Raw genomic sequence first — 26,693 nt, 5'->3', positions numbered from 1 at the left:
TAATTTATAACTTGATCTTTATTTTTTGATAGGTGATTTTTTACAAAAAAACTATAAAATTTCAACTAAAGAACAAATAAAACATTCACACTTAAATTTACACTTTAAAAATCCTACCAACTTTAACAAGAAACAATGACTACATATTTACGCTAGTACTGTGGTCCAAAATCCACTTTCCATTAAAGCTTTTTAAATCACATAAACGGGCAACTTCTAGTGGGAGTTGGCGTACAGTCTGTTCTTGAGGAAGACAATACTCGACAGATGTTGCCTGATCCCTGGGCAGTGCTGAATATGACAAAACCAGCGAGACACATTAAGATATTTCTCCTTTTCTTGAACTGTCAAGTCCACCTAGACAGAGATTAAAAACACACATATATAATATTCATGTTACATCAACACAGCTAGCAATATGAGAAGCTATCTGACAGATTTTAAAACAAAAAAAATTCAGTTTTCAAAAGCCAATCTATTTAGATAGGAGTAAAAGTTGTGGGCTCTTGGGAAAGTGACACACTGGTCTAACCCTTTATGTTCACTTCAAAGCCAGGCTATTTTCTAAAATGCTAACTTTTCCAAATACATACTTTACATTAATGTAGTATTTAGAGACCAAAAGGATTTTTTTTTCACTTCATTAGAAAAGAAGATGGAAGGTGGAAACAGAGTTTTTCCAAAAAACCAAGATACAGCACTTTCTCCAATATTTTCAAGCAAACCTAAAAGACTTTTGGCATGGGACAAGCTTAAGAGAACAGTGTGTTAAGGAAACACACACACACACACACACACACACACACACACACACACACACTATAGACGTCTGATAACATGCATGTATATATGTGTGTGTGTATATATATATGTATGTTACCTTTTTGCTCAATTTTGAGGGAGAACCTCACTCAAGGGCACTTTGGAGGTTAGTGCCTAAAAGGGAGGATGCGGGAAGCAGAGTTTGTTTGCTGTACAGCTCAGCTGACTTCAGTGGAGGCGATGGCAATCACTCACTGACCAGCACAAGAAGGGCCACGTTTGACCAGAGAGATGCAAGGAAAACTAAAGGTGCCCATCATTCCCGCTGGTGCAAGTTCCAAAACTAGTGATTCCTACACTTTCTAAGACATATTTTAGAGTCATTTGGCAAAGAGGAAGCCAGCATGGCATCAATGGTGGGCATGAGCCCCTGCGTGGGCCACACACTTCCCTCCCTGACACTCATTCAGTATGCATTTGTCTTTGTTTTTCTCAGCATAAAAGCTAATTTTTAGTTGTTTATTTATTTAAAAATGATAGAGAGAGAGGCAGATAGGTAAAGAGAATGGGCATACCAGGGCCTCCACCCACTGCAAAGGAATTGTGCATCTGGCTCACGTTAGGTTCAAAGTCAGTGAGTATTTATGTGTTGTATTTACACAGGACACATTATGAAATCATTTGTAGAACCAACTTCGTCTACCCTCCGGAATATTTTGAAAAATATTTTGTAAATGAGATAACCTTTTGTTTTTAAAGATTTTATTTCCTAAATCCTTACCAATATCAAGGATGTCTGGCAAAAATGCAAGGTTTATTTTTATTTTTTGCAGTGGCAGGGGTGGAAAACAGGGCCTTATGCATACTAGGTAAGTGCTCTACAACTAAGAGTTGCACCCTCCAAGCAATTTAAAAATGTGTTTTTTAGGGGCTGGAGAGATGGCTTGGCAGTGAAGGTGCTTGTCTGCAAGGCCAAAGGACCCAGGTTTGATTCCCCAAGACCCATGTAAGCCAGATGCACAAGGTGGCACGTGTGCCTGGAGTTCATGTGAAGTGGCTGGAGGCCCTTGGCCTGCCCATCTCTCTCTGTCTTTCTTCTTTATTTCTTCTTTCATTCTTTCCTTCCTCTCCCTCTCAAATAAAATACGTATTTTTTTCATGTGGTTTTAAATAAGCTTGGGGATGGGGCTTGGCTCAGTGGTAGAATGTACTCCTCTGTAGCTGGCACTGGGGTCTATCCCGAGCAGTGAAAAATTAATGAACAAAACAGTAAGTAAGTGATGATTAAGTCTGACATATTTTTAAGAGTTTCAGAGCTCTTTCGTTTAAAAAAAAAAAATCTCGACTTAACACTTTGTAGGCTATTATTTTTTCAAGTAAAGTAAATATGCAGAGCGCAGCATCTCCAGAAGACGAGGCTCTGACATGATCTGACCTTGGCTCAAGTTGTGCATCAAGACTCTGAATTGAGAAACGTACACTGGAGAACATCTGCCGCTGCACAGGACGAGCCCTCGCCACTGCCCAGCCGGCCACATCAAACACCAACAGCAACACCAGCTAAAGCAAACACTCTGCAGCACTCCCCATTTGCAGTCTCCCATGTAAGGACGACAAGCACATCCAGAGTCTTCAGAATTCATTCTGACAGCTTCTAAGCCTCCTAACACTTCCAAATTTACTCTAACAATTTTTGGCTAGATGCTCAATTATTGTACAACATTTTCAACTAATTTATTTTAGAGAATGTAAACTTAATTGTTTTGCTAGAAATATGTTAAGTTTTCTGAAAGGATACAATTTACACAAAGGAATTTGACTCTTTTGAGTCTAAGAAAATTATGACTGACTTGTCACCTCTGCTACTTTTCTGTTAAACATTTTGCATATGAAGTTACTGCCAACAAAGCAAGAGGGTTTTCCCTTTCCCAAACTTACTATTTTTAAGCATAGCTTTGGTAGAATTTCCTGGACTATATCACTGACTTTCCATCATCACTGTCTCGTTGTCAAATGTATCTTTTTCCTTTCTTTCAAAAGAAAACACAGTACTATTGTTCTGGTTACTACTTCCTTCTTTTCATTGGTCTGCATACCAGTGGGTCCCCAGTGGAGCTTGACTCTATCCCCAATCCCTCCTTTCTGTTTACATTGGAACTCGGTGCTTACTTTGAACCTCAAAGCCAAACAGATACTATTCGGAATCACTGACTTTGCACTGAAGTGAGCTGACCCTTCCAGATCACTGTCAGGCTGGCTTGCTGGCCTTCCACTGGCACCAAGGACACTGGCCTCTGGGACATCCCCAGTGTTTCTACACTGTTTGTTGTTCAAAGAACTCCACATTCCATTGGTTGGTACTCCAAACCTCAGAACAAATGCATTTCATCTGATAACCATCTCCCAGGCCAGCGGTACATGGCACTACAAAGGGTTTCAATAATCTTGAGACACAGTCTGCGCACAAGGACTATCTACAAAAGAGAGCAGTGAGTCACCAGCATAACCAGCAGCCACATTAGCAGACACTGTGACTAAGCAAGCACGTCATATGCTGCACCGAGATTAGGACACACTCCACCTCGGACAAAACTCCCTCACAATGTTACAATACAGGGGTTATTTAGGGTCTGAAGGTTCCTGGACCGCTGAAGCTTTCTGCACTCCACTGATACACAGGATTTAAAGACATAAAAGCACTGCGGGAGGAGTTCGGGAGGGTCACAGTCAACCTCCAGCCACAAGTAAACTAAAGCAGAAGCCGATGAACTTGAGCAGGTGGCCAATCTGCTCTCTGCACTTCCCTACCTGAAATTAAAACCAGAAATCACTTCTCCTACATTTACACCTGATTTCACAAATGTCATTTAAAACCCGATGCAACCCTAGCAGGGTGATGGTTTCATTAGGCAGGTCTTCATGCTTGTGATCATTTTGCTTGTCCTGACGGGAAGGACACAAGCTTTGACTCATGGTACAAACACAGAGCAATGATCAAGAATGTTGACATAGAGCCAGGCATGGTGGCGCATGCCTTTAATCCTAGCACTCGGGAGGCAGAGGTAGGAGGATTGCCATGAGTTCAAGGCCACCCTGAGACGACATAGTGAATTCTAGGTCAGCCTGGACCAGAGTGTGAGAGACCTTACCTCAAAAAACCAAAATAAATAAATAAATACACACACACACACACACACACACACACACGAATGTTGACATAGGATTCCAGCAATGTTGTTTCCACAAACAAGCACAGTCACCCAGATAAAGATGACACACATTTCAGAGGAGGAAATACAGGCAGAGACTGATAGTTAAAATTAAGGTAACTCTACTTTTGCTACTCAGAACTATAAGAAACACTTCTAACCTGCCTGAAACCCTGCAGGGTCCCTGACTCATGATTAAACAACTCTGCAGCTGGGCTGGGAATAAGTGTATTATGGAATTAAGATGTGTTCATTCTGCTGGCAAAGAAATGCCACCAAAGCTTCTGCTTTTCCTTGCCCTGCCCATGGCCTGCGTAAGCAAGTAGAGTGTTTGCAAGACTTATACTTCATTACATCATTTTTTTAATTAGATGGGAGCAACCCTCCTTAATGACAGCTCTGAGTTGCAGGAAGCTGGACGGCGAGTCCTGGCCACCCCTCACCAGCCTGCTGGGAGCCTTCGTACGTCCCTTCTCGGATTCACTTTAGAAGGTGAATCATGCGGAAGTGTGTGCCAGGGTTAAATACACGCTGCTGCTTAAACTGCCCACACACCCAGGGAAGACGGCCATGCCACACAGCAGCACAGTCTCAATCAAGTCAAGTCAGGGCCCCAAGAAAGGACTGTAGGTTTGCCACCAGGACAGAAATGCTTAGACACTGTAACAGCAAATCCTCTTTACCTTGGAGGCTTTTTTCGTTTTGAAATGAGGTAAGTTGTGCCACGTCACCATTCTAAATTCAAAAAGCTACTAAAATATATTGAACCTAGAATGGAATAAGAGAGGCTGATGTGATCATTACATTTTTGCTCAAGTTAAATTTGCTTTTTATATTGAAATAAAACTACTTTAACTACACTGAAGAATATAGCTAAAGATCTCATACACAGGAACATACCCAGGTACAGAGAGCCACATGCCATTATCTCTGCAAACACCCAGTTTGAGGAGTAATTCTTAATAAAGTCATCTAAATTAGGAACTGATGGCTTAAGGGGTGGGACTAATCAAACGACAGTCTCTTGTTTCTGCAGGAGGTTGGTTCCAAGGTCCTGGCAGACACCAAGCCTGCAGATGTGCAAGTCCCTCCATATAAAGTGGCACAGTGTTCGCCCAGAACCTTCACTCATCTTTCCTTACTTAAGTCATCTCTAGCATATTTAACACATGCCAAGGATTATGCTGGGTGGGATTGTTACAAACGTGAACTGCTATCATCTGTGACGTAAACAGTTTGTGACTGAGTGATTTCCAAACGACAGTTATAGGGTAAGTGAAGCAAGCTAGTATTCCAGGAGGGACAAACAGAAACAGGAAAGAGCACTTCATTAGGCTACAGAGCCGGAGAAGGTTTCAATCAATATATCAGAGCTGACGCTGAGAGGAAGAAAGGGGCTGGGAGTAGGAGGCAGGAGGGATGAGCAATCCAAGGACCCTGGCGAGGAAAAGCCAGTGGTCTGTAGCTTCCAGGTACGTGTTACTGCTCAGAGAACAATGGGCATGAGGCTAGAAGAGGCAGGTGTTAACAGAAGGGTCTTCCAGCTGTCAAGTCAGAGACTGAGGAGCTAGCTACCTGAGTATTTTGAGAAGGAAAAAACCCTGGTCATAAGTGTGGTGGTTAGATTCAGGTGTCCCCCATAAACTTAGGTGTTCTGAATGCTAGGTTCCCAACTGATGGAGATTGGGAACTAACGCCTCCTGGGGCAGTGTATTGTTAGGGGTGGTCTTATGGGTATTATAGCCAGCTCCCCCTTGCCAGTGTTTGGTGCACTTTCCTGTTCCTGTTGTCCTCCTGATGTTGGCCAGGGGGTGATGTCCACCCTCTGCTCATGCCATCGTCTTCCCTGCCATGATAGAGCTTCCCCTTAAGTCTGTAAGCCAAAATAAACCTTTTTCCCTACAAGCTGCTGTTGGTCAGGTGATTTCTGCCAGCAGTGTGAACCTGACTCCAACAATAAGAGCGGATCTCCTGAAAATGGACCAGAGACAAGACTAATGACCACTACACAGACATGAGTATGAATTCTGGTACGAGGTCAATGTCACCTGGGATCACAGGAAGGAGGAACAGGTGTGAGAAGCACCTAGCAGGTGCAAACACCAGGATCTGACTGATGGACGCATGATGTAGAAAATACAGACAAACTTATAGGGTCTTTTTTTCCATAAGAGAAGTGCTATTGGGATGAAGAGCTGAGGAAGACTGTTAGAGAAGGGGGAGGGAGGTTAAGAAGCACAAATGCAAGCCAAACTGCTTGGGTTCTGGGTCTGGGCCTGAAAAGAGACCCCTGAGCTCCCAAGTCTGTCACTCCTGTAGATGTGGCTGCACCACACCGCGGGCCCAGCAACGAGCGCATGGAGCAACACTCCTACAGCGCAGTGAACGGCTCCACAACGGGGACCGCCCGGTCCCTGCAGAGAAAGCTTGGATGGCACCGTGTGAGACAGAAACTGACCAAGTACACAGAGGGCAGAACAGAGAGTGTGAGAAAGGAAACAAAAGAAAATGTGTGGCAAGATCCAGGAAGGGCAGGAGATTCAGGGGAGGCTGAGGTCAGAGGAATAGATTAGGCTGGAATAAAAACCAAAAACAAAAACAGAAACAAAACACTTTCTGACACAAGGACAGGTGGTTGAGGATGTGTGAGCTGGTGAGCTGGAAGAGGAAGACACTCGACTGAATGAGAAGGGCTCTGTGGTGACCCGAAGACAAAGGGAGAGGCAGCGGGATGGGGTTTGGGAACAGGGATAAATTAGGTCTGGAAATAACCGTTAGAGGAAGCCACGATGCAGTCAGATAGGAAAGCTTTTTACTGTGCAAACTGGAGGCGTGTGGTCTCTTAAACAGAGCTGACTTGGACATAAGAAGTTCGGCGGCTACTTGGACTGGAAGAGCTGAGGGTATAGAGGGAAAGGTCAGTAACTGTACAGCAGGGGACAGAGCTGATGAGGCAGGAAGACATGGCCGAGGTCAGGCAGAAGGGGTGAGGATGACAGCAAGAGAAGTCCATAGGAAAAAGAGGATGAAGGACTACGACGCTTAGAAAGCCTGGGTACACATCTGCACAGGCGTTGGGTACTGGCATTAGGCTGGCCGGCAGGGCGGGTGAAGACGAGGCCCGCGGGGCTGCACAGGCAGGAGCTGGGCAGGGACGGCAGCAGGACCCGAGACGGGGCAGGTCGGAGACGAGGAAGCAGCCCTGGCAAATGGTCGTTGAAGGAATTTTGTACAAGGAACTTTGTCTAAAGATAACTTTCACTTTATTATTTTACAACTGAAGAGGTAAATTTAAGTTTACAACAAATTTAAAAACTCATTATTAATATTATAGAAGAAAAAAGCCTGAAATACCCAAATACTCACTATGAAGTGATGAAGTCCATAGTACAACAGGATATCTGCCAAGGTGAGGTTGTGTCCTGCGAGGTAGACTTTGTCTTCAAGGTATGAATTAAGATCCTATGAAAAAAACAACAAAATGTTAATCTGGAAGCAGCAATGACAATACCCAACTACTGTATCATAGGAAGGCTATCTGAAAGCAGAGCACTGACACTTAATAAGCCTAATCTTTGAGCAGAGTGTGGAGGCTCATGCCTGTAATCCCAGCACTTGAAGATCGGCCCCCCCCCCGCCCACTTTTTCTTTTCACAAGGTACGATCTCACTCTAGCCCAGGCTGAAATGGAATTCACTCTATAGCTTCAAGGCAATCCTACCTCAGCCTCTCAAGTGTTGGGACTAAAAGATGTGTGCCACCATGCCCAGCTTCAAGATGTGCTTCTTTTTCTGTTATATACCCAGATGTGGGATTGCTGGATGACTAATGTCTCAAGGACGTGCCATCCTGTTTTGTATAGCCATTTAACTCTCCACAGTAGCATACAATGGTTATAGTTTTTCCACAGCCTCCTCAAGGCCTGGGATTTGCTTGTGTGTGGTTTTGTTTGCTTGCTTGGTGGCGGTCACCCTAATGAATGTGTGGGGACCTCTCACGATCGCTGACTTGCAGTGAACCATTCACTAGCGATTTCAGCATCTTTTCATACTCTTGTTGGAGAAATGTTTACTTGAGTCTCTTGCCCTTCTCCTTCCTGGTGCTGGGGATCAAACTCAGAAGCCTCAACCCATGCTACTAAGCACAACTGAGCCTCAGTCCCAGCCCCCTTTGCCCAAATTAAAATCCGTTATGTTTTGTTGAGTCATAAACAATATATTTACATATTCTGAATACCCCTGATTGATACATAATTTGCATATCTTTCCCATTCCTTAGTAGTTTTAAAAAAACATTTTTTTGTTTATTTTTATTTATTTGAGAGTGACAGAGAGAGGAGGAGGAAGAGAGAGAGAGAGAGAGAGAATGGGTGCGTCAGGGCTTCCAGCCACTGCAGACGAACTCCAGACGCGTGCGCACCCTTGTGCATCTGGCTAACGTGGGTCCTGGGGAATCGAGCCTCGAACCGGGGTCCTTAGGCTTCACAGGCAAGCGCTTAACCGCTAAGCTATCACTCCAGCCACCATAGTAGCTTTTTTTTTTTTTTTTTTTTTTTGGTTTTTCGAGTTAGGGTCTCACTCTGGCTCAGGCTGACCTGGAATTCACTATGTAGTCTCAGGGTGGCCTCGAACTCTCGGAGATCCTCCTACCTCTGCCTCCCGAGTGCTGGGATTAAAGGCATGCACCACCACGCCCAGCTCATGGTAGCTTTTTTAATGTTGTCATTTGATGCAGAAAATTTTTTTGTTTTCATGTAATTTATCTAAATCCAATGACAGGAAACTTTCCCTGTTTTCTTCTAAGACTTTCCTGTTTGCTGATCTTGTATATAGGTTTTGGTTCCTTTTGAGGTTTGGTTTTCTGACTGCGTGGGGAACGTACAGGACCAGTGCTAATGATTTGCCTGTAGACATGGTATTTGTAGCACTAAGACTACAGTTTACACATCACATTCATTAAATCCAAAACCCCATTCCCTGACATGTGCTCACACACATGGCTGCCAATTTGTAGGAGTATATTAGTGTAAGCATATATGAAAATTTCATTTTATGTGATTGCCAAATAAATTAACAAATAAAGATATAAGTACTGAGCTTGTTAAATAGTAGCTACTTCTGAAGGGAAAATGTACACAGAATAAACAAAATAAAATTTTCAAAAGACCATAGGCTAAATAAATTAGAACTGTTGTCTGTTAGACCAACACAAACACATCAATTTCCTAAGAGGAAAAGTTTACATAAAAATATTGTATGAATATCTTGGGCTGTTCTCTAGTAATTTAACAGAATAGGAATTTGAGTCAATGAGACTAGAGAGTCATATAATCTTTATGAATATGAATTACAGACTACTGAACTGAATTTTACCTTTTTGCATTTGTTCCTATTTTAGTATTAAAACAAGGATTCCACACCCTCAGCACATTCACAGATGAACACTAATGTGGGTGTTTGTGTTAAAACTTGTTAAAAGTACTTCCCCATCAAGTTTCTACCTGATTTTTCTTTTGCTTCCCAACTTTGAAAATCTATATGGTGAAGTTGGAAAGCAGAATCATAAACAGGTATTTATCTCTCATTTAGACTCAAAGTTAGTGTATAGCAACAGCTTTAAAAGATTACATATTACATTATTATGAGGCATTAAATTTAAAATTGTGGTTTCAGCATTAAAATGGAACTTTGGCAAAATTAAACCCTTTCATGGTATTTTATGAGCCAAAATTTTACAAATAAATAAAAAGATATAAAGTCCACAAAAGAGCACAGGATAGGGATAAAACATTTTAAAAATAAACAAAATTGCATAAAAACACAGTAAGATTTATGAAAAAATAACATAAATGTGGCTTCTGGTTTTTTGTTTGTTTGTTTTGGTCTGCTTGGTTTGGTAATGACACAGAGGTGGTTAAGGAGAACAGAATAATGCCAATGCTGGGTCAGTGAAGAGGGCACGCTCGTGTGCAATGTACTGTGATACCAGCGCACCTCTAGCTGGTGGGAGAGGACACGCTCGTGTGCAATGTACTGTGATAGCAGCGCACCTCTAGCTGGTGGGAGAGGACACGCTCGTGTGCAATGTACTGTGATAGCAGCGCACCTCTAGCTGGTGGGAGAGGGCACGCTCGTGTGCAATGTACTGTGATAGCAGCGCACCTCTAGCTGGTGGGAGAGGACACGCTCGTGTGCAATGTACTGTGATAGCAGCGCACCTCTAGCTGGTGGGAGAGGACACGCTCGTGTGCAATGTACTGTGATAGCAGCGCACCTCTAGCTGGTGGGAGAGGACACGCTCGTGTGCAATGTACTGTGATAGCAGCGCACCTCTAGCTGGTGGGAGAGGACACGCTCGTGTGCAATGTACTGTGATAGCAGCGCACCTCTAGCTGGTGGGAGAGGACACGCTCGTGTGCAATGTACTGTGATAGCAGCGCACCTCTAGCTGGTGGGAGAGGACACGCTCGTGTGCAATGTACTGTGATAGCAGCGCACCTCTAGCTGGTGGGAGAGGACACGCTCGTGTGCGATGTACTGTGATAGCAGCGCACCTCTAGCTGGTGGGAGAGGACACGCTCGTGTGCGATGTACTGTGATAGCAGCGCACCTCTAGCTGGTGGGAGAGGACACGCTCGTGTGCGATGTACTGTGATAGCAGCGCACCTCTAGCTGGTGGGAGAGGACACGCTCGTGTGCGATGTACTGTGATACCAGCGCACCTCTAGCTGGTGGGAGAGGGCACGCTCGTGTGCGATGTACTGTGATAGCAGCGCACCTCTAGCTGGTGGGAGAGGGCACGCTCGTGTGCGATGTACTGTGATAGCAGCGCACCTCTAGCTGGTGGGAGAGGGCACGCTCGTGTGCGATGTACTGTGATAGCAGCGCACCTCTAGCTGGTGGGAGAGGACACGCTCGTGTGCAATGTACTGTGATAGCAGCGCACCTCTAGCTGGTGGGAGAGGGCACGCTCGTGTGCAATGTACTGTGATAGCAGCGCACCTCTAGCTGGTGGGAGAGGACACGCTCGTGTGCAATGTACTGTGATAGCAGCGCACCTCTAGCTGGTGGGAGAGGACACACTCGTGTGCAATGTACTGTGATAGCAGCGCACCTCTAGCTGGTGGGAGAGGACACGCTCGTGTGCGGGGTGCTGTGATAACGCACTTTTCTGGAGGACATACAGAAGGTAAGGCTTGTGGCTTAGCAATTTCCCTGGTCATACTTTGGTCTAAGAAAACATTCAAATGTTTAGTCATTACCTCCAAACACATTGTACTATAGCTGTGTGATGGAAAACAGGTTGTCAAAAGGAGAGCCCAGTGAGTATCTACTGACAGGAAGTGACGGTCACAACATATTGTCAGTGAACAAAAAGCAACAGGTGATTGTGTCCACTGCACTCACGTTTAAAACAAGTACACATACATGCAAAAAGCAGAAAGAACACAAAAGGGGTCTAATACCTCACAGCACCGTAAGCATTATTAACAGTTCTCTCTTCACTGGAGGCTAGCTATTCATTTGCTTATTAGGATTTTCTGTATTTTTGTAATAAATATTGAATGCCTTTAAAATGAAAATGAAGCCTTTATGGTTGGGAAGAGGGCTCAGTGGTTCAAGGTGCTCTCTTACAACATCTACTGGCCTGGGTTCAAGTCCCCAGCTACCCACGCAAGCTGGGTGCGCAGTCAGTGTTCCGGTGTCTCACGTCCACTCGTAAGCAGCGCCTTTAGCTGGATGCACAGTCAGTGTTCCGGTGTCTCACGTCCACTCGCAAGCAGCGCCTTTAGCTGGGTGCGCAGTCAGTGCTCCGGTGTCTCACGTCCACTCGTAAGCAGCGCCTTTAGCTGGGTGCGCAGTCAGTGTTCCGGTGTCTCACGTCCACTCGTAAGCAGCGCCTTTAGCTGGGTGCGCAGTCAGTGTTCGGGTGTCTCACGTCCACTCGTAAGCAGCGCCTTTAGCTGGGTGCGCAGTCAGTGTTCCGGTGTCTCACGTCCACTCGTAAGCAGCGCCTTTAGCTGGGTGCGCAGTCAGTGCTCCGGTGTCTCACGTCCACTCGTAAGCAGCGCCTTTAGCTGGGTGCGCAGTCAGTGTTCCGGTGTCTCACGTCCACTCGCAAGCAGCGCCTTTAGCTGGGTGCGCAGTCAGTGTTCCGGTGTCTCACGTCCACTCGTAAGCAGCGCCTTTAGCTGGGTGCGCAGTCAGTGTTCCGGTGTCTCACGTCCACTCGTAAGCAGCGCCTTTAGCTGGGTGCACAGTCAGTGTTCCGGTGTCTCACGTCCACTCGTAAGCAGTGCCTTTAGCTGGGTGCGCAGTCAGTGTTCCGGTGTCTCACGTCCACTCGTAAGCAGCGCCTTTAGCTGGGTGCACAGTCAGTGTTCCGGTGTCTCACGTCCACTCGTAAGCAGCGCCTTTAGCTGGTGCACAGTCAGTGTTCCGGTGTCTCACGTCCACTCGTAAGCAGCGCCTTTAGCTGGGTGCACAGTCAGTGTTCCGGTGTCTCACGTCCACTCGTAAGCAGTGCCTTTAGCTGGGTGCACAGTCAGTGTTCCGGTGTCTCACGTCCACTCGTAAGCAGCGCCTTTAGCTGGGTGCACAGTCAGTGTTCGGGTGTCTCACGTCCACTCGCAAGCAGCGCCTTTAGCTGGGTGCGCAGTCAGTGTTCCGGTGTCTCACGTCCACTCGTAAGCAGTGCCTTTAGCTGGATGCACAGTCAGTGTTCCGGTGTCTCACGTCCTCTCGTAAGCAGCGCCTTTAGCTGGATGCACAGTCAGTGTTCCGGTGTCTCACGTCCACTCGTAAGCAGTGCCTTTAGCTGGGTGCGCAGTCAGTGTTCCGGTGTCTCACGTCCACTCGTAAGCAGCGCCTTTAGCTGGGTGCACAGTCAGTGTTCGGGTGTCTCACGTCCACTGGTAAGCAGCGCCTTTAGCTGGATGCACAGTCAGTGTTCCGGTGTCTCACGTCCACTCGTAAGCAGCGCCTTTAGCTGGGTGCGCAGTCAGTGTTCCGGTGTCTCACGTCCACTCGTAAGCAGCGCCTTTAGCTGGGTGCGCAGTCAGTGTTCCGGTGTCTCACGTCCACTCGTAAGCAGTGCCTTTAGCTGGGTGCACAGTCAGTGTTCCGGTGTCTCACGTCCACTCGTAAGCAGTGCCTTTAGCTGGGTGCGCAGTCAGTGTTCCGGTGTCTCACGTCCACTCGTAAGCAGCGCCTTTAGCTGGGTGCGCAGTCAGTGTTCCGGTGTCTCACGTCCACTCGTAAGCAGTGCCTTTAGCTGGGTGCGCAGTCAGTGTTCGGGTGTCTCACGTCCACTCGTAAGCAGCGCCTTTAGCTGGGTGCACAGTCAGTGTTCCGGTGTCTCACGTCCACTCGTAAGCAGCGCCTTTAGCTGGGTGCGCAGTCAGTGCTCCGGTGTCTCACGTCCACTCGTAAGCAGCGCCTTTAGCTGGGTGCGCAGTCAGTGTTCCGGTGTCTCACGTCCACTCGTAAGCAGCGCCTTTAGCTGGGTGCACAGTCAGTGTTCCGGTGTCTCACGTCCACTCGTAAGCAGTGCCTTTAGCTGGGTGCACAGTCAGTGTTCCGGTGTCTCACGTCCACTCGTAAGCAGCGCCTTTAGCTGGGTGCACAGTCAGTGTTCGGGTGTCTCACGTCCACTCGCAAGCAGCGCCTTTAGCTGGGTGCGCAGTCAGTGTTCCGGTGTCTCACGTCCACTCGTAAGCAGCGCCTTTAGCTGGGTGCACAGTCAGTGTTCCGGTGTCTCACGTCCACTCGTAAGCAGCGCCTTTAGCTGGGTGCGCAGTCAGTGTTCCGGTGTCTCACGTCCACTCGTAAGCAGCGCCTTTAGCTGGGTGCACAGTCAGTGTTCGGGTGTCTCACGTCCACTGGTAAGCAGCGCCTTTAGCTGGATGCACAGTCAGTGTTCCGGTGTCTCACGTCCACTCGTAAGCAGCGCCTTTAGCTGGGTGCACAGTCAGTGTTCGGGTGTCTCACGTCCACTCGTAAGCAGCGCCTTTAGCTGGGTGCGCAGTCAGTGTTCCGGTGTCTCACGTCCACTCGTAAGCAGTGCCTTTAGCTGGATGCACAGTCAGTGTTCCGGTGTCTCACGTCCACTAGTAAGCAGTGCCTTTAGCTGGGTGCGCAGTCAGTGTTCCGGTGTCTCACGTCCACTCGTAAGCAGCGCCTTTAGCTGGGTGCGCAGTCAGTGTTCCGGTGTCTCACGTCCACTCGTAAGCAGCGCCTTTAGCTGGGTGCGCAGTCAGTGCTCCGGTGTCTCACGTCCACTCGTAAGCAGTGCCTTTAGCTGGGTGCGCAGTCAGTGCTCCGGTGTCTCACGTCCACTCGTAAGCAGCGCCCTTCTCCACGCAGCCAGGTGTCTAGCTCTAGTGCTCATCTGCGGTGGCAGGAGTCCCTGCAGTGTGCACACTGCGTGCGTGCAGCCTGCTCGTGGGGACACGCGCAAATCAACAAAAGTGATTTTAAAAGCGTAGCCAGGCATAGTGGTATACACCTTTAATCCCAGCACATGAGGCTGAAGGAGAAAGTTGGCTGTGAGTTCAAGGCCGGCCTGGGCTTGAGTAAGATACTTGCTTCAAACCACAAAAACAAATAAAAATGCAATCTTGGCTAGGTGTACTGGCATATACCTCTAATCCTATCAATCAGAAGGCAAAGGTAGGAGTATAGCCATGAGTTCAAGGCCGCCCTGAAACTACTCAGTGAATTCCAGGTCAGCCTGGGCTACAGTGAGAACCTACCTCGAGAAATTAAAACACTAAATAAATAAATGCAATCCTGAAATAACATGATAGCAAAATAAAATAACAAAAAAAACCCCAACACTTTTTCTGCCATGCTCCCATGACCAAAAAATCTCCCTGCAGCCTGTTCTCTGTGTAATAGCCTCCATCTACCCTGAGTTCTGTAAGGACAGAATCATAACCTGCCTTTGAACTGACCTGGCTGACTCTGCAGGGATGGATACTGAACTGTGGTAGAGCCAGGAGGACCGGAAGAAAGCCCAAGCCACCCTGAGCTGCACATCACACTTCAGCATCAGCAACACCCTGTTAGTCTCTCAGTTACATATTTACTATCCTGGACAGAAAATTCAAGGAGTTACCCCTGTGCTTCTAAGACCAACTTTAATGAAGTGACTTTGGACTTATAAGCCTAATTCACTGACATCCTGTTCATAGTCTCCAAAGTGAAGCGCTCTATTACTATGCTTTGAGACGGTGTGTACAGCGCTCTGTTACTGTCCTTCGACATGGTGTGTACAGCACTGTTACTGTCCTTTGACATGGTGTGTACGGTGCTCTGTTACTATCCTTTGACATGGTGTGTATAGTGCTCTTTTTTTAAATTTTTTTTTTTTTTTTTAGTTTTTCGAGGTCTCACTCTAGCCCAGGCTGACCTGGAATTCACTATGTAGTCTCAGGGTGGCCTCGAACTCACAGCGATCCTCCTACCTCTGCCTCCTGAGTGCTGGGATTAAAGGCATGCACCCCATGGCCAATGTGTATACTGTCATTCAAGATGGTTAGTTTTGTTTGAAATGTCACTTTTATTTGGGGCAGGACATGCCCCCACCCTTAAGGAACTGTGGTGGAGGATGGCAGGTCCTAAGAAGAATTAATGTGGATATTAAGAACAAAATGGCTGGTCATATCAGATCTACAAAGGAACAATGTATAAAGTTTTATTCCTGTCAATTCTCTTAACTGTATCTATCAAGGATTTAGTTTAAATCATTTCCTCAAAGTTTTTGGAACAACTCATCTAGCCATTCTGTAACATGAGGACCATGGAATGTGATTGTCTGGGTGGGCTCCAATCATCTTTTTAAAAAAATACTTATTAATTTATAAGCAGAGAGATAGAAGACACATACACAGAGAGAGAAAGAGACACACAGAGAGAAAAGAAAGGGAGAGGGAGAGAATGGGCACACCAGGACTTCTAGCCATTGCAAATGAACTCCAGATTTATGCACCACTTTGTGTATCTGGTTTTATGTGGGTATTGGGAATCAAACTCAAGTTTTTAGATTTGTAGGCAAGTGCCTTCACCGCTGTGCCATCTCTCCAGCCCAATTTTATGACATTTTTAAAAAATTGTATTGGTACATTTCTCACTCCTGGTACCTCCAAAGCCATATCCAGCTGATCTGTTTTTAAAAATTACTTATTTTTATTTATTTATGAGATGGAGGGGAGGTTGTGAATGGGTGCTCTAGGGTCTCTAGCCACTGTAAACAACCTCCAGATGCATGCACTACCATTTGCATCTGGTTTACATGGTTATTGGGGATTCAAACCTGGGTCCTTAGGTTTCACAGACAAGTCCCTTACCCTGTAAGCCATTTTTCCCATCCCCAGTTGATCTTTTATATCAACAGATTACTCTGATGCCTTTGGGGAAAAAAAATCTTAAAGCAATAAAAGAAATCATACAAAATGATAGCTACTGACTACAACAATGTTAGGAGTAAGAACTCAGGGCATTGTGATTGCACAGAGAACAAGGAACCACTTCATCTCTTGTGAGGAAGACAGAGGAGTCTCCAAGGCAGTGTTTCTGAGCTACGATCTGAAGGAAGAAGGCAGAAGGAAGCACAGCCTGTTTTGGCAGAGTCAGTCATGGGTGTAAACACCCGAGGGGAGGGATTTCTGTTCACTAGTTCATGCGCCAGAGCCTGTAAAGACAGTCATGATACCTTCAGCAGAGTGTGGGTGTCTTCTTTAGCGGAGTGTCCATCCACTCGAGTGACCCTGTATTCTAACCACTGCTGCACGACTGCCTTTTCTTCAGCGGTGCTCCCCAGCAGGTGCTCCTTGTTGGCTTGCCTGACTAGATGAGCCGCTATTGTGGTCAGGCCTGTTAGACTGGGACCACTGTTTGTTTGTAGAACTGGAATCTTAAAAAGAAAAATAAATTCTTCAGATAAATTAAAAAGAAAAAACAAAGACCGCATGACTATAAGTAATCACTAAATTCCCCTATCTCTGTCTTGTAATTACTCTAAAATACTGCATTATATACAAATGAAAATTAGAAAAATAGTAGCTATATTTTCCATTTAATATTAGCTGCTTAATGATGCAACCGGTAAAAACACTAAAAATCAGTTGAATGCTGTACAATAACATACAACTATGAATGTACAACATAAGAAAATGGAAACCCTAATAATTCTGTATTAATTTCAATCAATACTGCCCAAGCTTAGCCAGATGTGGTGGTACATGCCTGTAACCCCAGCAAATTGGGGGGCTGAGGCAAGAGACTACAAGCTCCACGTCAGCCTGGCATAGCAGACCCTGCCTCAAAACAAAAACAGATAATCCTTCCTACAATCCAAATAATACTTAGGCAAATTATATTATCCATGACTACTAGAAACTAAAACCTGGGTGGCTTAGTAAAATATTTCTTCTTCTTCTTGGAAGACAGGACCTTGTACATACTAGTGAAGTACTGTACTCTTGAGCCATAGACACTGCCTAAAGTCTCATAAAGCTTGAATGAACTGTCTGGGGTGGTGGCATTGCAGCTCTGACTCCTTCTAGTTTGAAGCAAAAATATGCCTTTACCATTACCACAGCAGGGGAGGAACCACTGGAGATAAGTGTCCCAGCAAGCAGAAATTTTCTCTACCATTACTACAGCTGGGGAGTAACCAGGGGAGATAAGTGTACCAGCAAGCTGATGTTTTCTCTACCATTACTACAGCTGGGGAGTAACCAGGGGAGATATGCAATCAGAAGTTTCTTCCTGGAAGCCATGTTTGTCATCCGTCACACAACCTACTAGGCAGACTCACCATGTATTCTAGTGTCTATCATTGTTCCCTAAAGTGCAAGGCCCAGGGCTGTAGGGAATAAAACCCTCCCATGCGCTTCATGAGAAAGCAACATGCACTTAAGATCTTAAGTTCCATCATGTATCACTAATTTCACTTACAACCAATTATGGAATTCTCACATGGAACAAAGGAAATAAATTTTTTCCCTCCTTTTATATAATTACGTGAGGATGCTATAGCAGACAGATTCAGGTTCGCTGAGATGAACTTCCACACTAGGCACAGTTATGGAGGAAGGGTTATTTTTATTGAAGCCTACAGATCCAGGGGAAGTTCCATAAATGGCTGAAGAAGCTGGCCTGCCTTCACAGGACCAAGCAGAGAGAGAGAAGCCCAAGCCAAAAGCCAAAAAGCCACACAACACAGCACACTTCAGCAACTCCAGCTAGACACACTTTGCATATCTTTAGATTGAAATCGGAAACCCACCACCACACCTAAAGATCCACCCAGTGACACTGCCTCCAGCCAGGTGGCTGCAGAATGCAAACTACAAACGAACAACTGAATATATTGGGGGCCATCTATTCTATTCAAACCACCACAGATGCAGAACATTTGGGCTTTTGGTATACAATAATTTCCCATAAGAATATTTTGCATAGTCTACTTTCCATTTCAAATTTGAAAATTTATGTCTAAGTATGACTTTATAACAGGAAACAACAATAAAAAGTTTCAAACAGATAGATAATCACACCTAGTTTAGAAAGGTGACTATTTAACAAATCTGACTTTCATGTTATAGCAACATGAAGGGTCAGCTTAGGAATCTTATACACAGCAAGTTTCATAATTTATAAAGGACCATGAGAAAAGTGAACAGAAACTGAGGAGACTCATCATCCAATAAGATTGATCCAGGATGAGCAAGCAGGCAGCCGCAGTGACTGGACCCTGCTGCTTTGTTCAGCCACAAACAGTATCTTGGGCATTTGCTGACTTACACCTTGGGGAGCATTTTTCAGACATCTATGTCAACGCTGCAGTGACGCACACAGGAACCCGTGTTTTGCCATTTTCAATATGATTTGTTTTTGTTGATCCCCACCTACTGTTTCCCCCAACTGCTCCTGCCCCGTCTTCCTTCTGTGCATATGCCCTTCCCCCCCCCCCACTGCCTCCTCCTGTATCTTCCCTCCTCCTAGTTAGGTCCTCCTTCACTCCCCATTTCCTCCTACTTACATGCCACGGCATCCTTTTGCCCGTCCACTCCTCCCTCTTCCAGTTCATCTTTTTATATTCACTTCGAGTTAGTGTTCTACCTTTATAAGTTTTATCCATATTTGTGCCCCTATAAACATATACTTATATTACAAGCTAAGGCCTGCATATCAGGGAGAAGATGTGGGTTGGTCTTCAGACTTCGAGTCATTTCACATTTATAGATAGACACAAAGGTTACCCCTAAAAGGCAAAGAGAGTACCCAGAGGTACACTTCACATCTGATTATTCCGTCCTTGAATTCTCACTTTTTTCATTTTATGCAAATGAAACCACATCTCTAAAATCAGCAGCAACTTAGTTTTTGTCATGGGTGTTCTGGAGGTGCTGGTAATCAATGAATGGCTGCCTGGGGTGTGTCTACTTTACTTTCCTCCATGTACCTCAGGGACAATAAAGACAACACAACTACTGAATGTGTGCACATGCGCACACACACGTAAGACAACTAACAGAAGATCACGTTTAAAACAAGCTATTAACAATCTGTTCTAACTCAGAAATCTGTTGTTACCTTCTCTTCTATCACTACATCTCCTAAGATAAGGCAAAGTACACTCACCCTTATTTACAGGTAAAAAGCCAAGGTCACGTGTGTTGTAGTGGCAGGGTCTGGTTTGAATTAAGTGTTACTGGCTTGAAAGTCCCTTCTCTCACTTCTCTCTCATTTATATAATCTAAGGCCCACAATTCTTATGAAATGTAGCCATGGAACACTTTTTTTCACATTAATATTAATTAGGGTTCCACGGTCTTCGAAGCCATCCCTTTGATTTGAGGCAGAGCATCCTCTGAAGCCCAGGCTGGCCTTGAAACTTACTGTAATCCTCCTAGCTCAGCCTCCCAAGTGAAGGGATTATAGGCATGGACCACTAAAATGGCCTATTAATAATATTATCAATATTACTAGTACTAGTAATAACCGACATACCACAAGTTAATGGATCATTTTCCTCTAGCCATACCATCCTCAATGTGAAAATACTATGGTGATGCTGTAGAGAACACTGCTTATGAACTGCTGCTGGCTGTATAACCAAGGAAGGTTTAAATTCCCTATCTCTGCTCCTTTCCACATTCACATAAACAGAGGGTTTCAATTGTGGCCCACTACTAGAGTGTTTTATTAAATTAATAGACAAAAGCTACCTTTTGAACCACAAAGTCCTTATATTTGGGCCTCTTTCCAGTTGCCCCAACTCCTTGTTTGGTTTAACTTACTGCTTGTGCCACAATTTCCAGTCACTCAAATTTATTTTTCTACATCTTCCCAAATCGAATCCCTTGAACACCAGCCTCTCAGCAAAACCCAATGTGTGTGTGTGTGTGTGTGTGTGTGTGTGTGTGTGTGTGTATGAGTGCGCGCGTGTGCTGTGCACAGAAGCCTCTGGAAGCCAGAAGCAGACCACCCACCTGACTCTTTGAGACAGGGTTCACTGCTGAACCTGCAGCTCATGGATTTGAAGAGACTAGCTAGCCTGGAAGACATGGGGAGCTGTTGGGATTACAGGCACTGACTGGCAGGCCTGGCTCTTTACAACGGTGCTGGAGATCCCAACTCAGGGCTCCATGCTTGCAAGACAAGCACTTTGCCCACTTCCAGAACTCGAAAGCCTCAGAATGGACTTCCTCTGGGAGAGGCCTCACTCATGCATTCTTCCCTTTGCGCACTGTCCGCAGGGCTTTATGGTAATTGCTGGTCACTTCCTTATACCGAATGTTTCAAGTTCCTTGAAAGCAAGGTTCAGGACAAGGCAGTGTTTCCTAAGAAATGTCAACGTAACCGTGGCTGAGGAGGATGAAACAGGATGGGGACAGGAAAGGACAACCAACTCTGGAAAGACTGCCCACTTTCACACCAATGCCTAACCCTACTCTGCCAACCAGAGGAGCAAGTCATTGAACCTTTCCAGCGGCTAGGCTAATTTAGTCGTAAAACTCCACTGCATTGCTACTTTCAGGACAAAATCTTATCGTGGATCAAATGAAGAAAAAGCTAATGCCAAAAGAAAAAAGGCCACTTAAAAAAAAACCCAAAAAACAAAAGAGGGCGAGCAGGGGTAGGAAGGGGATAAAGGAACACCTCCAAATTGCTTCTACCACCTCTTTCTTCCCGGCCTACGTGCCCGGCACTGCCACCGTCCTTCCGTCCCCGGGGAACCCAGGCCCAGGTCCTCACGCCACGTGCACAGCACACCGTGGACGCCGGCGTCCCCGGCCTCAGCAAGGTCTCTCCTGGGCCTTCCAGAGGCAGCGAGACCCCGTTCCGGGTGCTCTCTTCGCCGCACGCTGGGCGCTGTCAGGCGGCAGTGGCCCTGCACCCGCCCGGCCGGGAGCACCGCGGGCCGGCGAGGGCGTGCCCCGGCCGCCCGGCGCCCCCGGCCCCGACCGCGAAGGCAGCGCCCAGGGGAGCGGCGGGAGCCGGGGCGGTGAGCGCGGCCCGGCCCGGCCTCGGAGCCTCACCTGCCGCTCGCCGTGAGCGCCGTACTTGTTGCCCTGGCTCAGCCCCAGCCACTTCTCCAGCAGCCGCAGCTCCGCCGCCGCCGCCATCTTGCGGCTCAGCTCGCGCACGGCTAGGGCCTCCGCCATTGGTGGACGGGGACGTGCGGACGTCGCCGCTGATTGGCTGGCGTGGAGAGGGCGCGTAAGGGGCGGGCCCGGAGAGGGGGCGTGGTCCAGAGGGGGCGTGGTCTAGAGGGATGTGGGGCACCGTGGACAGGTGATGAGTTCTGGAGCCTCTGAACCTGCGCGGTGCTTGTTAGACGACGGTGCCTGGATTTTCTGGGAATGGGGACGGGAATTGAATTCGACTCAGGAGTCTGCGGTCCGAAGAGAGGTGCAGGCAAGAGTTCGCAGTCTGCTCGCTGTTTCCAACAGCGTAATTCATGGAGATTTTTATTTTTTTTTTCAAGGTAGGGTCTCACTCTGGCTCAGGCTGACCTGGAATTCACTTTGTAGTCTCAGGGTGGCCTCGAACTCTCGGCGATCCTCCTACCTCTGCCTCCCGAGTGCTGGGATTAAAGGCGTGCGCCACCACGCCCGGCTCCTCATGGAGATTTTAATTGCATAGCAATGATGAACTACTAAACTTAATCCCTGGTCACTTCTGCACGGATCCTCCTCCATTGTAAGGCTACGTTTTCCTCCCACCCCCTAAATAAAAATTGAAGTACCAGTAAATTAAGTGGGTGTTGCAGTCAAGTTCGCATTGCTGGTAGAAATTACCCAACCAAGAGCAGCTTCTGGGAAAAAGAGATTTATTTTGGCTTACAGGCTTGAGGGGAAGCTCCATGATGGCAGGGGAAAACGATGGCATGAGCAGAGGGTGGACATCACTCCCTGGCCAACATAAGGTGGACTACAGCAACAGGAGGGTGTGCCAAACACTGGCATGGGGAAACTGGCTATAAAGTCCATAAGCCCACCCCCAACAATACACTCCCTCCAGGAGACATTAATTCCCAAATCTCCATCAGCTGGGAATCTAGCATTCAGAACACCTAAGTTTATGGGGGACACCTGAACCAAACCACCACAGTGGGAAACCGTCTTTTACCTAGAAAAACTATTAAAAGGAAATCCTGGATGAAACTGCACATTATGTAAGACATAGTTATGTAAGCACAAGATGTAATATGAAGTACTTTAACAAAAATGAAAATAAAGTTAAAATCTAGATACGAACAAATGACAGAAGTTATCAAGTAATGAAGATGAAAAACCGTAAAAGAAAGTAGTATGTAATGAGATGAATGAATTAAAAAGTTGAAAATGGCAAAATTAGCAAACTATTTGTTGATGTAAGAAAAAATAAACCAAGCATGGTGGCACCTTTAATCCCAGTGGAGGCAGAGGTACAATAGCAGTGAGTTTGAGGCCAGCCTGGGCTAGATTGAGACTCTACCTCAAAAATAATAATGATGATAATAATAATAAGGGGGGGGGCTGGAGAGATGGCTTAGAGATTAAGGCGTTTGCCTGTGAAGCCAAAGGACCCAGGTTCGATTCCCCAGTACCCATGTAAGCCAGATGCACAAGCTGGTGCACCACTTATATTAAGTCTCAAAAATTAAAAGATTTATGCCTAAACTCAGTGTGAACTAGCTGTGGATTCTTTCATTTTGGAGGAGAGGGCATGCTGTGGGTCAACTTCAAGGCTTCATGCTAGGCAGATGATCCACTTCTGAGGTACAAGCCAAACTTCAAGAGAGACCTTTTCATATGCATTATAGAATTCATGTATTTAATTCTATTTATATTTATACTATATTCAATCATTATATAATCAACCAAGTTCTAATAAAAAATGTTCATAAATTCAACATCTAGTGATAGAACTTTAAGAAATGGTTTTCAATAGCTTCTGCACTGATAAATTCCAAGTATATTGGATTTTTCTGTTGGGCAAAAATAGTTTACAAGTATCATTCAACATAAGTAATTTTTTTTATAGCTCAGGGAAACTCTTGATCATTATTTCAAATCTGTGTGCATAATGGAGATGGTTGATATATTTGACTACATAAAATTAAGGAAGCTTTGAGTGTTTAAAAAAAAAGTCATACCTAGGTGAAAAACTAGGTAATTAATATCTGCAACCTATGATTTTATAAAAGTTTAATATCAGCCTGGGGAGATGAGTCAGTGATTAAAGGTGCTTACTTTCCAAGCCTGATGGTCTGATTTTAATTCCCCAGTACCCATGTAAGGTTAAATGCACAAAGTAGCTTATACAACTGGAGTTCATTTGCAGTGGCAAGAGGCCCTAATATATCCATATACTCTCTCTCTCTGTTGCTTATATGTATGTTTAATACTGTTAATGTATGAAAGAACTCCTATAGTAGAAAAGAAAATAGATTAGACTGACTGTATTGAAAATAAGTAGACATATGGATAGAAAATTCACAAAAATGTTACACAATGCTGTGTCCCATCCAGGCCAAGCAGGACAGGCTACCCTGAGTCTGATGGGAGCTTGACCTGATCCCGCCTACCTGGTCCTTATGGAAGACACCAGCCAGTGCCCAAAGGGAGCTGGATACAACTTCATTCACTCTGTCTGGGTAGGAGACATCAAGCGGTGCCCCAGAGGCCCACCTGTATCCCCCTGAATAGGGAGGAGCTCTGAGTTCAGGACTCTTCTCTCACAAACCAGCAATAATTGTTTGCTGCTAAGCTTTATTCAGGGTCACAAGTGAATCATGAAAGGGTCTTCGATGTTAGGCATAACCAGATTTGCTGTGACACCGTCTGCTGCGTGGAACACAGTCACTAGTGAAGTAAATGGAGATGCTCTCTCAGAAGATACAACAAACTTCCAACGAGTAATGGGAAAGGGGGAAGTTAAACCTGGAACACAAGCAAAAACACAACAAAGGAACCTGAAGAATATGAGGGAACAGCCCACCATGGTCCATTCACAGCTGTCCATCTCCCCTATAATGGAACTCAAACCCAAGAAGCAACAAGGGAACAAAGATGAATTGGAACTGAATCAATAGAGCAATGCAGCAAACCTCCAAAGCTAACGGGTGGAGTGCGGGTGAAAAAGAAATACCAACCAGAACATCACCTGACAACCTTAAATGCAAGTGGCCTGAGCTCACTAATAAAACAACACAGACTGGCTAGATTAAAAAGCAAGATCCTACCATCTGTTGTCTCCAAGAAACATATCTAGCTAGCCAAGACATCTAAAAGCTGAGCATCAAAGGATAGAAATCAACATATCAAGCAAATGGCAACAACAAACAAGCAGGGTAGCTATTCTTATGTCTAATAAAGTAGATTTCAAAGCAAAGCTAGTTCAAGAGACAAAGAGGATCATTACATATTAAGGGAACAATTCATCAAGATGATAAAACAACTGCAAACATTCACCAAATATCGGGGCTTCTTGTTTCATAAAGCGAACACTAGAAAGCATAAAAGGTCATATAGTCCTGACACAGTAATTGTGGGAGACTTCTATACCCTATTTATATATTTAGACAGGTCCTCAAAACTAAAAAGAGGAAAGACATTTCAGAGCTAAATTATACCATAGACCAGTTGGGTTGAACAGAGGTCTATAGAACATTCTATTTAAGAGATAGGGAAGACACATTCTATGCAGCGATTCAGAGGCTTCTCCAAAATTGACAATATCACAAAGTAGGCTTTAACAAATAAAAAAATCTAGATAACTCTATATATTCTATCAGACCATAGTGGAATAAAATGAGAAATCAGCAGCAAAAGGAACTTCAGTAACTACCCAAATATTTGGCGACTACACAATACACTACTGAAGGAACAGTCACTGAAGAAATCAATGGGGAAATGAAAGTATTTCTAGAATATAACAAAAGCAATAACACAGCCTACTGGAGCCTTTGGGAAACATTCAAGGCAGTCCTGAGAGGAAAGTTTATGGCCATAAATGCTCATATTAAAAATTCAGAAAAATATCAAGCAACCTAATGATGCAACTCAAGTGGTAGAAAAACAAGAAGCTAAACCCAGTATTGCAAGAAATAAGAAAGATTTGGGCAGAAGCCAATGAAATAGAGACTAAAAGAATGGTACATATTATTTGTCAGAGAAATGCTGGTTCTTTGAAAACATTGACAAAATTATTGATAAGACCCTAGCTAAACTAACCAAATGAAAGAGAGAAGAAGGAAGGGAAGGAGAAAGAGAGAGAGAGAGAGGGAGAGAGAGAGAGAGGGAGGGAGGGAGGGAGGGAGGGAGAGAGAGAGAGGCACAGAATAAGAGAGAGACCAAGTAAATAAAATGAGAAATTAAGAAGTATTTTTAAAACTACATCCCTGGGAAATCGAGAAGATCTTTAGAGAATGCTATGCAAACATATTCCAAAAAAGCTGCAAAATGTACATGAAATGGATACATTTCTAAATATATATAACTTATCAAAACTAAAGGTAGATGATATAAATCTCTTATCTTTTAAAAATATTTATTTATTTGAGAGAAAGAGAATAGAGAGAATGAATGAAGGAATGGGCATTCCAGGACCTCTTGTTGCTGCAAACCAATTCTTGATGTATGTGCCACATTAAGCATCTGGCTTTATGTGGATACTGGGGAATTGAACCCAGGTCTGTGGGCTTTGCAAACAAGTGCTTTTAACCACTGAGCCATCTCCCTAGCCTAATGTAAATAATTTTAGTTTAATTTATTTAGTTACAAGTGGCAGACAGAGAAAGAGGGAGAGAGAGAGAGAGAGAGGAGGGAGAATGGGCGCACCAGGGCTTCCAACCACTACAAATGAACTCCAGATGCATGCGCCACCTTATGCTTGTGGCTTATGTGGGTACTGGGGAATGGAGCCTCAAACCAGGGTCCTTAGGCTTCACAGGCAAGTGCTTAACTGCTAAGCCATTTCTCCAGCCCCAATGTAAATAATTTAAACAGACTCATAACAAGCAGTGAAAGTGAAGCTGTAATTAAAAGTCTCCCAGAAAGAGAGGCCCAGGACTACATGATTCCCTGCTGAATTCTATCAGGTTTTTAAGTCTGAGCTAATACCAGCACTTCTCAAATGTTCCACAAAACAGAAAGGGAAGGAACACAACCAAAGTTGTTCTGTAAAGCTGGTATTACCCTGATATGACAGTTGGATAAAGACA

The 26,693-nt window shown here is 45.2% G+C and overlaps 1 protein-coding gene across 2 annotated transcripts; it reads right to left on the bottom strand.

Annotated features, from left to right (window-relative positions):
• Eef1e1 (eukaryotic translation elongation factor 1 epsilon 1) lies at positions 1-21,645 on the bottom strand. 2 transcript variants are annotated; one of them, XM_045137051.1, is made up of 4 exons: positions 21,523-21,645; positions 16,686-16,886; positions 7,338-7,433; positions 1-357 (listed from the first exon to the last, which is right to left on the bottom strand). In XM_045137051.1, the coding sequence occupies exons 1-4, from the start codon at positions 21,607-21,609 to the stop codon at positions 217-219; spliced, it is 525 nt and encodes a 174-aa protein (XP_044992986.1). In that variant the 5' UTR covers positions 21,610-21,645; the 3' UTR covers positions 1-216. The 2 variants fall into 2 exon arrangements, with proteins under 2 accessions (XP_044992986.1, XP_044992987.1); XM_045137052.1 differs by lacking the exon at positions 1-357 and adding an exon at positions 4,673-4,739.
• Positions 21,646-26,693: the final 5,048 nt, after the last annotated feature.

Source organism: Jaculus jaculus, chromosome 17, assembly GCF_020740685.1.
Source record: "Jaculus jaculus isolate mJacJac1 chromosome 17, mJacJac1.mat.Y.cur, whole genome shotgun sequence".
Lineage (NCBI taxonomy): Eukaryota > Metazoa > Chordata > Mammalia > Rodentia > Dipodidae > Jaculus > Jaculus jaculus.
Note: the sequence above shows the minus strand (reverse complement) of the source record. Positions and strands in the feature narration are given on the sequence as shown.

Coding starts and splice junctions, on each gene's coding strand:
- Eef1e1 (XM_045137051.1), bottom strand. CDS start 21,609: ATGGCGGCGGCGGCGGAGCTGCGGCTGCTGGAGAAGTGGCTGGGGCTG. Junction 7,434..16,685: donor ACACCCACACTCTGCTGAAG/GTATCATGACTG, acceptor TTTTTTTCATAG/GATCTTAATTCATACCTTGA. Junction 358..7,337: donor ATGGACTTCATCACTTCATA/GTGAGTATTTGG, acceptor ATCTCTGTCTAG/GTGGACTTGACAGTTCAAGA.